General features: G+C 36.1%; 2 protein-coding genes across 2 annotated transcripts; both read right to left on the reverse strand.

Annotated features, from left to right (window-relative positions):
• Window positions 1-245: 245 nt before the first annotated feature.
• LOC132171905 (uncharacterized) lies at window positions 246-5,804 on the reverse strand. The gene is made up of 4 exons (XM_059583315.2): window positions 5,520-5,804; window positions 4,275-4,574; window positions 3,811-3,927; window positions 246-3,723 (listed from the first exon to the last, which is right to left on the reverse strand). Exons 2-4 carry the CDS (start codon window positions 4,557-4,559, stop codon window positions 328-330), a joined length of 3,798 nt encoding a protein of 1,265 aa, XP_059439298.2. The 5' UTR covers window positions 4,560-4,574; window positions 5,520-5,804; the 3' UTR covers window positions 246-327.
• A 3,934-nt stretch (window positions 5,805-9,738) lies between these two features.
• Window positions 9,739-13,499, reverse strand: LOC132175432 (uncharacterized). The gene is made up of 6 exons (XM_088514948.1): window positions 11,949-13,499; window positions 10,859-11,851; window positions 10,470-10,583; window positions 10,228-10,293; window positions 10,007-10,120; window positions 9,739-9,882 (listed from the first exon to the last, which is right to left on the reverse strand). The coding sequence occupies exons 1-6, from the start codon at window positions 13,497-13,499 to the stop codon at window positions 9,739-9,741; spliced, it is 2,982 nt and encodes a 993-aa protein (XP_088371074.1).
• Window positions 13,500-14,114: the final 615 nt, after the last annotated feature.

A 14,114-nucleotide genomic window follows, 5' to 3' on the forward strand; every position in this document is an offset into this window, starting at 1 on the left:
ACCCATTGCATTTCCACAACTGCTGAGAAGTTCATTGCTATTTTCAAAAATCTGAGGAAATTCCAATTTCACACCTTCAAACTCCATTGGCTGCAGCCAATATCCATCCGGATCCAATATTTTCCTCGCAAATTTCTTGATGATGCTACTACACCTAGAACTTTCAAAAGATGCCTCTGAGACAACGGCCCCAAAAGCGAATTGCAGATTTCTTTTTCTTACCTTCATATACAGACCTATAAAAACAAAAAACAAAAAAAGGCAACCCCTTTCCGCGATTGATATCACCATAAGCAGTTTCTCTGTAACCATTTTCTTCTTCTATTCCTATAAATCTCTGTTGCAGGATGGAGTGGTATCAGGCAACTCATCCACCACAGAATCCATATTTCTCAAGCCATTCTCAGCATTTTGACTCTTGTCTTCAGAAGCATTTTTTATGACAGCATCTTGTGAAGACTCTTTTCCGTCTTCATATCCAGTTAGTGAGAATGCCTTGCAGCTCTCTGCTTTTGATTCTCCTTTACCATTTGAATCTTTTTCAACATTAATATTCTTATTCTCGCCACTGACTAGAGAAATTACACGCTGCAGCAATTCAACACTTTGAGATGACTTATTTTCTTGATCCTGGCTTCCAACCAAAACCTCACAACTTTCCCTTTTATCTTTATTGTTTACAGAACTTTCTTGTGATAATACATCCGTACTTTTAGAAACATCATCATTGATGCCTTGTTCATTGGAAGGCTCTTTCTTACTGAAGCTAGGCCTGATCAACTTTCTTCTTTTGTAGTGCTGATCTGATGAGATGCCTTGTTCACTGGAAGACTCTTTCTTACTGAAGTTAGGCCTGATCAGCTTACTTCTTTTGTGGCCCCTGCCTGATGAGCCATCGCTCCCAGCAATTTCATTAGTTTGTCTACTCTTGATATTATCTTCACCTTTTCGTATTTCACTCCGACGTTTGAAATCCACACATGGTGTCCGTCCAGCACTCGAATACTTGAAATCCACCAAGCAATCCATTTCCAACTTGGGGCAAAAGGTTGTTTGTTTTGTATCCCTAGAGTTTTCATGCTCCTCATTTTGCTTGACCAACGTTTTAGACTTTCTAGTCTTTGCCGATTGGAAGAGACTTTGACGCAACATTGACATGACTTCATCCACTGATGTATCCCCATCACATTCCTTACTGCCAATGTCATCACCATTTTCCTTTACACGTACATCTGAAGACAAAGTTAAGCGAGAAAACACACTATTCCTGTTCTTCTGACAGCCAGAAGACATGTTTTCAGAACCCCGATAATACTTGAGATCATGATTAAGTGAATTGTATTCATCCACTGGTGTATCCTCGTCATATTCCTTATGGCCAAAGTCATCACCACTTTTCTTTACATGTACATCTGAAGCCAAAGCTAAGCGAGAAAACACACTATTCCTGTTCTTCTGACAGCCAGAAGATGTGTTTTCACAATCCCGATCATACTTGAGATCATAATTAATTGAACTGTGTTCATGGTGGTAGTCACTCTTAGGTTCAACAGAATAATCACGGCCATGCAACTGAAGCTGACCATGATTTGACAAAGGAACATCATCAGTAAATGCTTCATTCTTCTCCTGTCGTGCAACCTCACGCTCAAGCTTGCCTAGTGACTCTCCAGGAAAGCCAGAGTAGAAGGAAGAACCCTTGTTTTCCCTCCCATTATTTTCAGTCTCTGATAAATGTAAGGGAGCTGAAGCATACCGTAAAAAGGAGAGGCCCTTGTAACCTGGATTTTCAGAAGATTCTACTGCCAAGTTTTCAGAATATGCATCCCTGGACAAAGGCATGCTTGTCCCGTAGAGATAATCATCATAATTGTCAGGGGTAGAGACAGAAACAGGGTTCCCAAAACCAGAGCTATCATCTGGGCCTCTCTTTCTACATTTTGGATCCACAGATGGGAAATACAATTGGTTTTTTGGGGAAGGAATGAGAGTCCCAGCATATGTTTTATGAGGGGAAGCACATTCTTTCACTGAATTAGAGCTGTGGTCAATCCTAGGAGATGACGAGTACCTAGAGTAAATATTAGCGGATTCAGGATCAGAAGGAAGTGTACTCATACCAAGTGCATCTCCATAAAGTGTTGAATAGGAAGGGTAACAGATTTGTCTCTCTGTCGAGTCAGAGGATGCAGTGTATAACCTATGTTGATCTTTAAATACAGAATTGTTGGAGTAGACAGATCTATCAAGGTTAGGTTGAAATAAACTACGGCGCTCAGTAGAGATGGGCAGCACAAAGTCATTGTCCATTATATTTTCACTTTCTAGCCTATTAGTCATTGTAAACCTATCATGATCAGGAACTTGTCCAACTTTACCTGAAAGATACCCAGAATGGTCATTTGACACGACATGCCCATGCTCAATGGCCAAGTTACGCGCACTCCCTGACCTATCACAAGCTGCAAATCTGCCTCCATCTCTTCCAACTTTAGCCGAAGAGTCCTCAAAATACTCATTCATTGGTCCAGCTTGACCTGAAAGATACCCAGAATGGTCATTTGACACGACAGACCCATGCTCAATGGCCAAGTTATGTCCACTCCCTGACCATTCACATGCTGCAAATCTGCCTCCATCTCTTCCAGCTTTAGCCAAAGAGTCTTCAAAATACTCATTCATATGTCCAGCTTTACCTGAAAGATACCCAGAAAGGTCATTTGACACGACACGCTCATGCTCAATGGCCAAGTTACGCCCACTCCCTGACCTATCACAAGCTGCAAATCTGCCACCATCTCTTCCAACTTTAGCCAAAGAGTCCTCAAAATGGTCATTCATTGGTCCAGCTTGACCTGAAAGATACCCAGAATGGTCATTTGACATGACAGGCCCATGGTCAATAGCCAAGTTACGTCCACTCCCTGACCTATCACAAGCTGCCAATCTGCCTCCATCTCTTCCAACTTTAGCCAAAGAGTCCTCATAATACTCATTCATAGGTCCAGATTTACCTGAAAGATACCCAGAACGATCATTTGACAGGACCGGCCCATGGTCAATAGCCAAGTTACGTCCACTCCCTGACCTATCATAAGCTGCAAATCTGCCTCCATCTCTTCCAACTTTAGCCAAGGAGTCCTCAAAATACTCATTCATTGGTCCAACTTTACCTGAAAGATACCTAGGAGGATCATTTGACAGGACAGACCCATGCTCAATAGCCAAGTTATGTTCACTCCCTGACCTATAACATCCTGCAAATCTGCCTCCATCTCTTCCAGCATTAGCTAAAGAGTCCTCAAAATATTCATTCCTGGTCACTAGCTCAAGCTCATCATACGATTTATGTTTATTCCCTAACCCATCGCTTTTTGCAAACCAGCTTTCATCACTTTCTCTTTCAGATTTAGCCAAAGAGTCCGCAAAAAACGCTTTATGTTTATTCCCTAACCCATCACTTTTTGCAAACCTGCTTTCGTCACTTTCTCTTCCACCATAGCCAGAGGATTTCCCAGAGTACTCATTCAAAACAACTGGTCCATAATCATTATCCAAATCATTCAAATCTTTTACCTCATCCCTCATTATAGCCCCACCGTCATCAACTCTTCTAACTTTACCCTTATCATTTGCTCTTGCACCTTTAATTTTGCTAGATTGTCTATGAGGTAGATGATCTGTTGCCCTTCTCAGACTGAACAAGCATAGAAGCCTCCGAACCTATAAAAAGCAGAGTAAGTAGCATCAAAATAAGAACTTTATAAATAGATTCCCTTGAAGTCTAACTTCGATAGCAAAGGCGCAGACCTGCTCTTCAGACAAGCCAAAGTTAAACTTCATAGGTGAAAAGTAATTTTCTTTGATTGTGTCACGAAATTCAGCTTCAGTAAGTGGGCTACAGTTCCAAATTTGAGTGAATTTCACCTGGCAAAGAAATCAACAAAAATGGCTATGTTTGTTAATATGTTTTGGAGAGTGTTTTTCTTTTCTTTTCTTTCTGAAAAAGCGTTCCAATGCAATATAAAGATGAAAACAGATTTGAGTGTTTTGTAGTTGTTTGTTAATGTTTTGTTTTGAAAAAAGAAAACAGAAGGGAAAAGGAAAAAATCTTTAACAAACATAGCCATGACTTTTTATACAATAAGTTAGGGAAAAGAAACTGAATCAATCTCCTCAAAATCAACTCTCAAAACCCTTCTCCCTGCTAGTAATTTAATGGAAAAAGAAGAAAAGGGAATTAAATGGACACAATTAAAGATACACATCCACACCTGTGCGGAGAATTGCTTTCCGGATGAACCGAATGCATGGGGCACAATATCAATTGCACCATCAGAACATGCCCGGAAAACACCATGAAGGTGTCTCTTATCATAGTCAAACAAAAACAAAATCATCCCAGCTTTAACCTGCTTTACAAAGTGGCCATGAGAAGATGGAAGGCCAAACAGTCCCCGTCTTAAACATTCTTTTTTGGTTGTACTGTTCGACATAAAAATTGCACCACATTTAGGAACTCTTCCTGAGACACCATGCTGCTCATCATCAAACTCCATCAATGCTGTTGACTTCTGTCAAATTCAATAAGGTTGACAAATATAAAAAGCCACGAATATCAGCGAGACAAGATGCAATAATATGGGTTAAAGCCTTAAAAATTGGAAGTCCCACTGTTTTGTCAAGAACCAATAACTTCATAGGGTAACCCCAATGCAGAAATTTTAACAGACTGCTAAAACCAGCACAAAGACAGATAGAAGCACCTTTTTAAAGCCTATTAAATTATCTCAGAATAAATTAATGAGATCTCTAAACTAGTTCAAAGCAACCAACTCCTGGACTAAAAAAAACACACTCTGATTTCAGGAAAAGGAAGAAATCCCAAACAAGTCCATAAAAACTGAACTCAGATGATAATATGGAGAAATACGATAGCGTTTGTTTAATAGAAAAAGAAACCAACAAATTGAACGCTATTCAAAGGTTCTTTTCTTTTCTTTTTTTCTTTTTTCTTTTTTTTTTTTTTTTTTGGATCCTTTTCACTGTCTAGAATAGGCATAGGACAATGACTGGAACAAAGCTGTAAAAGACGATCACAATCAAGGAACATTTCAAATGACTTTGACAAATTTGCCAAACATTCACACACAAAAAAATAAGAAACCATTGTTATTTTCAGAGAGACCAGGTTCTTTTCAAATAACAACATTTAACTATTTAAGAAATCCTCAAAACAGGACAAGATTTTTTTTTCCCCTGTTTGTTTCCACAGAAAATACTTATAGAAATATCTCTCCCCTAAGAAACACATATATGCATCCCAATATATACATACATACATATAAACGCATCAACGCACTCCGTGTCTGCCATAAACATAACACATATTTCTATTTCTATTTCCTGGAAAAAAATAATTCTACGAAAACAAACGGAAACAGGAGGCCATGAAATGAAGAAATCGAAAATCAGATGTCTGTGCCAGTGTGTGTGTAGAGAGAGAGAGAGAGAGAGACCTTAGGCCCTGTTTGGCTCCAATATCCTGAAGAAAGAAAACGACGAATGAAAATTGGAGAAAAAAAGGGGAAAACAGAAAGTGCGATTATCTTTCAATCGCCATTCACCGAGAAAACGAGAGAGAGAGAGAGAGAGAGAGAGAGAGGATTAGGTTTAAGCAAACATCAAAAGGGCGCTGGTTGTTTGAAAAGAGAGAGAGAGAGAGAGAGAGAGAGACGTGGAGTTTGGTGAGTCCGAAACGTTGCGCAGTTTTGATACGATACGATTGCAAGAGATTAGCGTGAGAGGGGAGGAGAATGTCGCGTCGTGGGTCTCTGGGCATGCGGCGGGTTTTATAGCTTTTTGGCTTTGTCCCCATTGGCTCATACAATGCACCACGGCTACGTCTTCATGCTTTATTACTGATTAGCCATTTTTTAATATCAAATGGTTTAATCAAAACTTCCTTTTTGTTAATTTAGCTTCACCAATTTACAAAACCTCATACATCAGCTTATCTACAACTTTTTCTTTTTCTTTTTTTAATTAAATAAATTATTAATGGTATTATTATATTTTAAGAACTCCACTCCAACCACTATTAAATGATTTTAAAATTCTGGAGGATTCTTATTCAAAATATCTTGGCTTAAAGTAGGATCACTCACTGGATACAAAAAAAAAAAAAAAAAAGCCAGTGTTTTGTGTGGTGGTGGCTCTGTACGTTGGCCTTGTGCGTTTTTTTAACAAAAAAAAAATCACATATTTTAAAATAATTATTTTTAAATTTCACTTTTTGAAACCATAAACTCAATAAAAAATCACTTATTTTAAAATCGTTATTTTTAAATTGCACTTTTTGAATCGCAAACTCAAATAGACTCATATTAAGGTTTTTGGTTAAATTCACTTTACTCCTGAAATTTTAGGGGTTTTTCAATTCGAACTACAATGTTTAAAAATTGGCAATGTACCCCCCTAATGTTTCAAAAAATTTCAAATTCAGACCCTCAGTTACTAATTTTGCGTCTTACGTGAGATTTTGATGCCCTCTATTCCAATTTTGCCCTCATTAAAACTTATAAAATTACATAATTACCCTAATTAATTACGTAATTTCATAAAATTAAAGGTAATTACGTAATTTCATAGGTTTTAATGAGAGCAAAATTAGAATAGAGGGCATCAAAATCCCACATGAGACGCACGTGAGATGATTTCTGTCAAATTAGACAAAAATTAGTAACGGAGGGTTTGAATTGAAAATTTTTAAAACATTAGAAGAGTATATTGCTAATTTTTAAACATTGGAGTTTGAATAGAAAAATTCCTGAAACTTCAGAGGGTAAAGTGAATTTTCTCCTAAGCTTTTACATTCAAGGTTTTCTAACATCACTTTTTTCTTTTTTCTTTTTTATCACTGATTAGACATCTGATTAGACATTGAATGATTTTAAGGATTTGAACAGTTAGTTGTTGGAAAATAATGAGAATGAAAAAGAGTAGAATAATTCAAATTTGAATAAGGATCTGTTTGGGTTTGTGGTTTCAAAAAATGCTATTTAAAAATAGCGATTTTAAAATATGCGATTTAAAAAACTTGATTTTTAAAAACGCAATTAAGCATTTGGCTAAATCGCGGTTTGACTTTTAAAATCCCAATTTAGCCTTAAAAATTATGCATTTTCAAAAAAGCACTTCCTTACATGTGATTTGAAAACACATATTCTCTTTATTTTCAAATCGCGATTTTTTAAAAATGCAATCCCAAACAATCCATTTTTTGATATTTTGTATAAATCGCACTTTTTGTCTATAAAATCGTATTGACAAATGCATCCTAAGACTTGAATAGAGAAATAGAGAGAAAAACTAGAAACTTATAAATAGGAGTTTGTAATTGAATGAAATATTTAAAAACTTTTCATCTTCTTGGCAGTTAATTGTTTTAACGTTGGAATCCAATACTAAATTCATATATTTGTGGACAAAAGCAACATATGTCTCACATTAAAGAGAGAAGAAAAAAAAAATCATATCTCATGCAATGACGATCCAATTGTCAATTGGGACTTGAAATCATAATTTATTAGCTGTCATTGTAAATTATGATAGGAATCTTTGGATGTTCATAATAGGAAACAGAGAATATTGCCCTCTTAAATGCACTAAATGAATCATCTAAAATGGAGAGGATTCTTCTCCCTCATCACCAGGCTCAAAATATCTTTATGACCAACATGAGAATTTTATTTATTTTATTTTTTTGACATGTACGCACAAGAGGGGGGAAGGAGATTCGAACTAGTGATCTCCGCTTTATTAGGCGTGGTCCCAGCTGATTGATCTACCTCTTGGGGACATGAGAATTTTATTTAAAGATGACTTTAATATTAATATTTTATTTTATTTCCTTATTTAATGATATCAATTATTTTAATATTTGTTTCAAGAATTGAATGTTTGAGATTTTAATAGAATCGAAAGATATTAATACATTGGGTAAAGTCCACTTACCCCCCTCAAACTACTACTACATTTACAATGTCCCCCCTAAACTTTCAATTGCGACAATGTCCCCCCCAAACTACCACTAGAATGACAATGTCCCCCCTTCGTCAAATAAAACCGTTAGTACTAACGGCAGGGGCATACTGGTCTTTTCAATGAAATCTAAATGTCTAAAATAACCTTAACAATTACTTTAAACATTTCAACACTTAAAACGACGTCATACCCATTGGCCAAAGAAACCCAAAACACCCGGTCTTCTTCTTCTTCCCTAATATTCTCTTCTAGTCTTCTTCTTCCCCCATTCTTCTCAGCACAATTTCTGTACTTGCAGGAGCATGATTTTCGCTGCTCAAAACGATGTCATACAATTTCTATACTTGCAGGAGCATGATTTTGCAGGAGTATGATTTTTGCTGCTCAAAACGCTGTCACTGCTTGGAAAATGGCAGAGAAAATAAATGCAGAACTCCAAGCGTGAATGTAATCCAACCCGAGTAAATATACTGTGACTCATCTATTTTATGTTGGACGTTAATTTGGCATACATGTATGAAGGACAATTTCTATACCTTTAAGGCTTGACAAGCAATTGGTTGTCAAGCAATTGGTTGGGTCCATGAAACAGAGTATATCTATTGTAATGGCAGATCAGTTTATTTTTTAATGAGATTCAGTGAGCTTCTTCTCCCCATTTTCTTCATCTTCTTCTTTTCTCTCTCTCTTTCTAGAATTTGATATGAAGGACAATTTCTATACATGCGCTGACTATTGAGACGATTGAGATTGAACTATTTCTCAACGGGCGTTTAAGGCTTGACAAGCAATTGATTGGATCCATGGAAATAACTCTATAGAAGTCCAACCTGAACTCTTTAATTGGGTGAAAGAGCTATATGTCTAGGAAATTATCCAAGCATACTGTCATCTACGTACATGTATCTGGAAAACTTTTAGATACCCATAAGTATGCACTTTAGGTGTTTGATAAATTGACTAAATGTCAATTGGTTAATATATATATTTTTTTCTAATTTAATTGGTTAATTGTATATACAATAAACATCTAAAAATAGTTGTTTTACCAAAAGCAGAAGCTTTGCAAGATTTTATATTTTGCTTTCAATTCTCCATTTTGATCCTAATTATGTGACTCATCTAGTCATCTGTATGTTTTTTAGTAAACAAAAAAAAATGGTTTCTAACTAATTTACTTTCATTTTCTTTTTCTTCGTGAACCAAAAAAAAAAAGGTTGCATGATTTATGTTGTTTTAGTGGAGTGTTGTGATTTATCATGTTCCAATTAAAAACAACACCATCAGGCCATCAAAATGTAATATGGATGTCCATGTGAGTGTTGAGAGAAGAAGCAACACAAGACCATCAAACACAAAACTCAGTATAAATTAAGATAAAATCACAAGCATTTAAAGTTTGAACATCAACTTACAATTGACTGTCAACATCATTATTGCAAAATTATGTTAGACGCTTGACAAACTTAAGAAGCATATAAAATGCGTCCCTTGACTCACAAAAGCCTCTATATCCACTAACCCCTAAAAATATTTCATTTGTCACCTAGATATCAAAGTTGAAGCAGAAGCAATGCCAAAATAAAGTGGAGATCCCAATGTAAATTACTCCAAGAAGAGTATGTACACCCTGCCCACCAACACCAAAACCCAAAACAAATATACCCAAATACACACTTGAAACTAAAACATTTAACATTTCCAATTGGGCTTGTTTTTGCTCCTCTTTGCATGTGCCTCGTCCACTGCATCTTTGACAACTCGTTTTCCTTTTGCAACACCCTTCTTGGATGTTATTGGTCCTGGAGCTGGAGCTGGAACCTTCTTTGTAGGAGCCTGCTTTGCAAAAATGAATTAGTACGAGAAATAAAAAATTTCATTGAAGTAAATTACTAGTGCACAATTAAAATATAAGTCACATTGTGCTAGGCATGAGTGTAGCTTATAGCTTGGAGCATACCACTGATGATTTGTTTGGTCTCTTTTCTGGCCTTCCAACACCTGTGGATCCCATATTATGTTCTAACTGCACGAATGGATTATTATTCGAGTCCCAGTGTGGCATTAGTGAGATCTGATTAAAAAAAAAAAAAAATGAGATTAGTTATATTTATATTGCAGGAAAGTGAAAAACTAACTACCCTAAAAAAAGTTCATAATGTTTAGACAATGTAAAATCACCTCTGATATCTCATATGGTCTGCTTTCTGGTCTTCCAACCCCTATGGACCCCATCTCTTGTTCTGACTGCACTGATGGATTAGTATTTGAGTCCCATTGTGTCAATAGTGTGATCTGATTTATTTATAAAAAAAAAAAAAAAAAAAAAAAAAAAAAAAAAAATTAGTTATATTTACATTGCAGGAAATTGAAAAACTAACTACCCTAAAAAACTTCATAGTGTTCAAACAATGTAAAATCACCTCTGATCTCTCATATGGTCTGCTTTTTGGTCTTCCAACCCCTATGGACCCCATCTCTTGTTCTGACTGCACTGATGGATTAGCATTTGAGTCCCGTTGTGGCATTAGTGTGATCTGATTTATTTATTTATTTTTTATTTTTTTTTAAAAAAAGATTAGTTATATTTACACTGCAGGAAATTGACAAACTAACTACCCTAAAAAACTTCATAGTGTTCAGACAATGTAAAATCACCTCTGATCTCTCATATGGTATGTCTCATTGCGGCATTAGTGTGATCTTTTTTTAAAAAAAAATTAATTAAAAAAAAAAAAACAGTTATATATACATTATAGGAAAGTGAACAAACTAATCTAAATTTGGTACAATAGAATGAGGTTTAACTTACATCATCCAAACTCCTGTTTGTTCTAGCATGTTCTGCAGTCCAATTTCTTTGAGCTTTCCTTATTGCATCTTGCCTCTTCTTAACGGGACATGTTCTTGTGTTGTGACCCACCTTTCTACATTTTGAACATTGCATAGTAATACCACCTTTTCTAATCCTATTTGGATTCTTTGGCTCATCAGGCCCCCTCCTCCTTACTTTTTTAGGCCTACCAGGTGTCACTCTATACTTAGGTGGTTCTATCTTCTCCATGTCGGTCTTAACCCATTGCTCTTCACTAGGCATAGGATACACTATTGGCTCATATGCTTTTAAATACATTTCCTTGCTATAATAGTGGTCAACATAATCCTCAGGATTTCCACCATCATATAATATAGCTGAAAATGCATGAGCGCATGGGATACCAACCATCTCCCACTTCCTACAACTACACGTTTTCTTCCCCAAGTCAACCACAAAACTTTTACCCTTGCAATCTACCTCAAATAATCCATTCCCTGCATAGGTTGATGTACAATAAGCTGCTTTATCTCCCTCAGCCTCAATCTTCTCAACTATCCTTGGGCCGAATTTTCCTTTCATAACTTTAATACCCTCCTTCTTCACTTGATACCTCCTCATTAATTTCTTCATAATCCCCTCGAACATATGTAAGATTGGCTTGTCCCTGAATTTTAAAATGTAGGCGTTCCAACTTTCACAAAGGTTGTTGACCAACAGGTCACACTTTGAGTAAGAATGGAAGTATGCCCTACACCATGTATGTGGATCAACTTTTGCAAGGTAATCATACACCTTCTGACTTATTTGCTTCAATTCTTCCATATGTGCAAGACATTCAGCCTCCGTATATGCCGCAGCTATCTTCCAAAGTTTATCCTTTAGTAATACTCCTCGATTACCATCATTTCTAAAATTATCGTACAAATGCTGGACACATGTTCGATGGTCAGACATAGGCAATACTTGCGCGAAGCTTGGAATAAGTCCCTACAAATATCAAACAAAAAATACTTATATAGTAGACATTAAGCACGTATCAATACAAAAGCATAAAAAAAATAGCAACAAATTACAATTAACTGACCTTTTGGCGATCTGAGATGAAAGTCCACCCATGTGTCGAGCCACATTGACCAAGATCACCCACAAGTGTTTCCAAGAACCATGACCAGCTGTCTTTCGTCTCAGCTTCTACAACTGCCATTGCTATGGGGTACATGTTATTATTGGCATCCCTGCTAACTGCACTTATGAGTTGTCCCTTATGAGGGCCCTTGAGAAAACAAGCATCTACCCCAATTACAGGCCTACAACCTACTTTGAACCCTACTTTCATGGCTGCTAAGGAGATATACATCCTTTGGAATCTTGGTGGCAATTCAAACATTGGTCTTTCAACCCTCAATAGTACACAGCTACCAACATTTGTTTTCCTAATAGTTGCAGCATAGTCCCACAATCGATGGTATTGTTCATCTAACTTCCCAAATATTTTTGACTTTGCCTTTCTTCTAGCCCTGTAAAGCTTTCTATCATTCACATCAACATTCCACTTATCTTTCACCTTTTCTTGGAGGGCTTTTATTGGCAAATCAGGTTGGGTTCTAAACTCACCCATTAATTTATCAGTTATCCAAGTAGAATTTATGATATTATTCTTGTACTGCCTCGTGCATGAATGCTTCGGCTTCAAAGACCTTACTTGAAATGTCTCTTCGCCCTTCACTTGACGCCCATATACTCTATACTCACAACTACTATCTTTGCACACTATACACACCCTATCCTTATCATTTTTCTTGAAAACTATATCCTTCCTCCTTAATACATTATATTGTCTAATAGCTTCCCTGAACGTATACACATCTGGAAATCTATGTCCATTCTCCACGTTTGGATTAATCAAGTCAATTGTTTGGAATGTGCGACACCTAGTCACACATTTAGGTAGGGATGACACATCTTCATCACTACCACGAGGGGACTCTAATATATCACTCGGATAATCATATGACTTATCATCATCATCATCTGATGATGATGATGATGAGAATGAGTGAACCTCCTTACCCTTAGATGTGCCTGCATTTGAGATGTCATCAACATTTGAGTTGTTGTACGCAACCATTTGTGACCCATCACCCACATCGCTTCTATCACCCCCCACCGCATCAACTTCTAACTCATGACATCCATCACTTCCATCCTCATCCCCCTCCGCATCAATTTCTACCTCATGACATTCATTATCATTGACTTCTAACTCCTCGTCGTCATCGACTTCAAAAGCATCATCATCATTACTAAGTACCTCAGACCAAAAAGGATCATTCCTATTAGAACGTTGCCTATCACCATCATCATTCAACTCATCTTCGTTTTCATTATCTTCAAAAGATAACAAATATAACACAACTACTTGGTAGCCTATATGGCGCTGAACCATTTTGAGTATGTCATGGTCAGATGACAAGAGCCTTAACCCATCAACAAGGCTTTTGTCTGGTTCTTTGTAGTATATTAGGTCACCTTGGTTGTACCCATATGTCTTTACTATTTTTTCAATTTCCAAATAAGACAACTCATCTGAGTCATATGCATCAGGATATACATGACTATCTCCTCCCAAGTACATGCAACTAGATTCTCGGTTAAACTTACCCCCATGATATGCTTTAAATAGTAAATTATGTCCAGCCATCATATGACCTGTAAAAAAAGATATGAGACACAACTCAAATTTTTATTTTTGTTACAAAAAAAAAAAAAAAAAATCATTTGTCTAATATTTTATTTATTGTTTAATAAAAAAAATATATTGTCTTTGACCACTAGAAAACAAACAAACCTTTATGACTTGTCTTCTTGTGTTTTTCACTAATTAAAAACTTAAAAATAATAATAATAATAATAATAACCAAAAAAAAAAAAAGAAAGACTAGCTGAACCATGAATCAAAAGCTTAATTCCTTCTATCATCTATTTTTTCAAATCATTTGTTTGTCTTTTATTGCTATACTTAAAAGAACGTCTGGTAAAGAACAAAAAAAAAAAAAAATGCAGTATTATATTATTTCAAACAAGAAATCAGAACTATACAAGAAAATAGAACTCTTCATATATATATATATATATATATATATATATATATATATATATATATATATATATATATATATATATATATATATTACATGCTAAGTCATACCTTGCAGGTCCTGCGTCAGTGTTGGCTATGGAAGGGCTATAC

Source organism: Corylus avellana, chromosome 1 (genome assembly GCF_965113065.1).
Source record: "Corylus avellana chromosome 1, dhCorAvel1.hap1.2, whole genome shotgun sequence".
Lineage (NCBI taxonomy): Eukaryota > Viridiplantae > Streptophyta > Magnoliopsida > Fagales > Betulaceae > Corylus > Corylus avellana.

Coding starts and splice junctions, on each gene's coding strand:
- LOC132171905 (XM_059583315.2), bottom strand. CDS start 4,559: ATGGAGTTTGATGATGAGCAGCATGGTGTCTCAGGAAGAGTTCCTAAA. Junction 3,928..4,274: donor GAAAGCAATTCTCCGCACAG/GTGTGGATGTGT, acceptor TTTCTTTGCCAG/GTGAAATTCACTCAAATTTG. Junction 3,724..3,810: donor TTGGCTTGTCTGAAGAGCAG/GTCTGCGCCTTT, acceptor TGCTTTTTATAG/GTTCGGAGGCTTCTATGCTT.
- LOC132175432 (XM_088514948.1), bottom strand. CDS start 13,499: ATGTACTTGGGAGGAGATAGTCATGTATATCCTGATGCATATGACTCA. Junction 10,294..10,469: donor GACCATATGAGAGATCAGAG/GTGATTTTACAT, acceptor CCATCAGTGCAG/TCAGAACAAGAGATGGGGTC. Junction 10,121..10,227: donor GACCATATGAGATATCAGAG/GTGATTTTACAT, acceptor TTTTTTAATCAG/ATCTCACTAATGCCACACTG.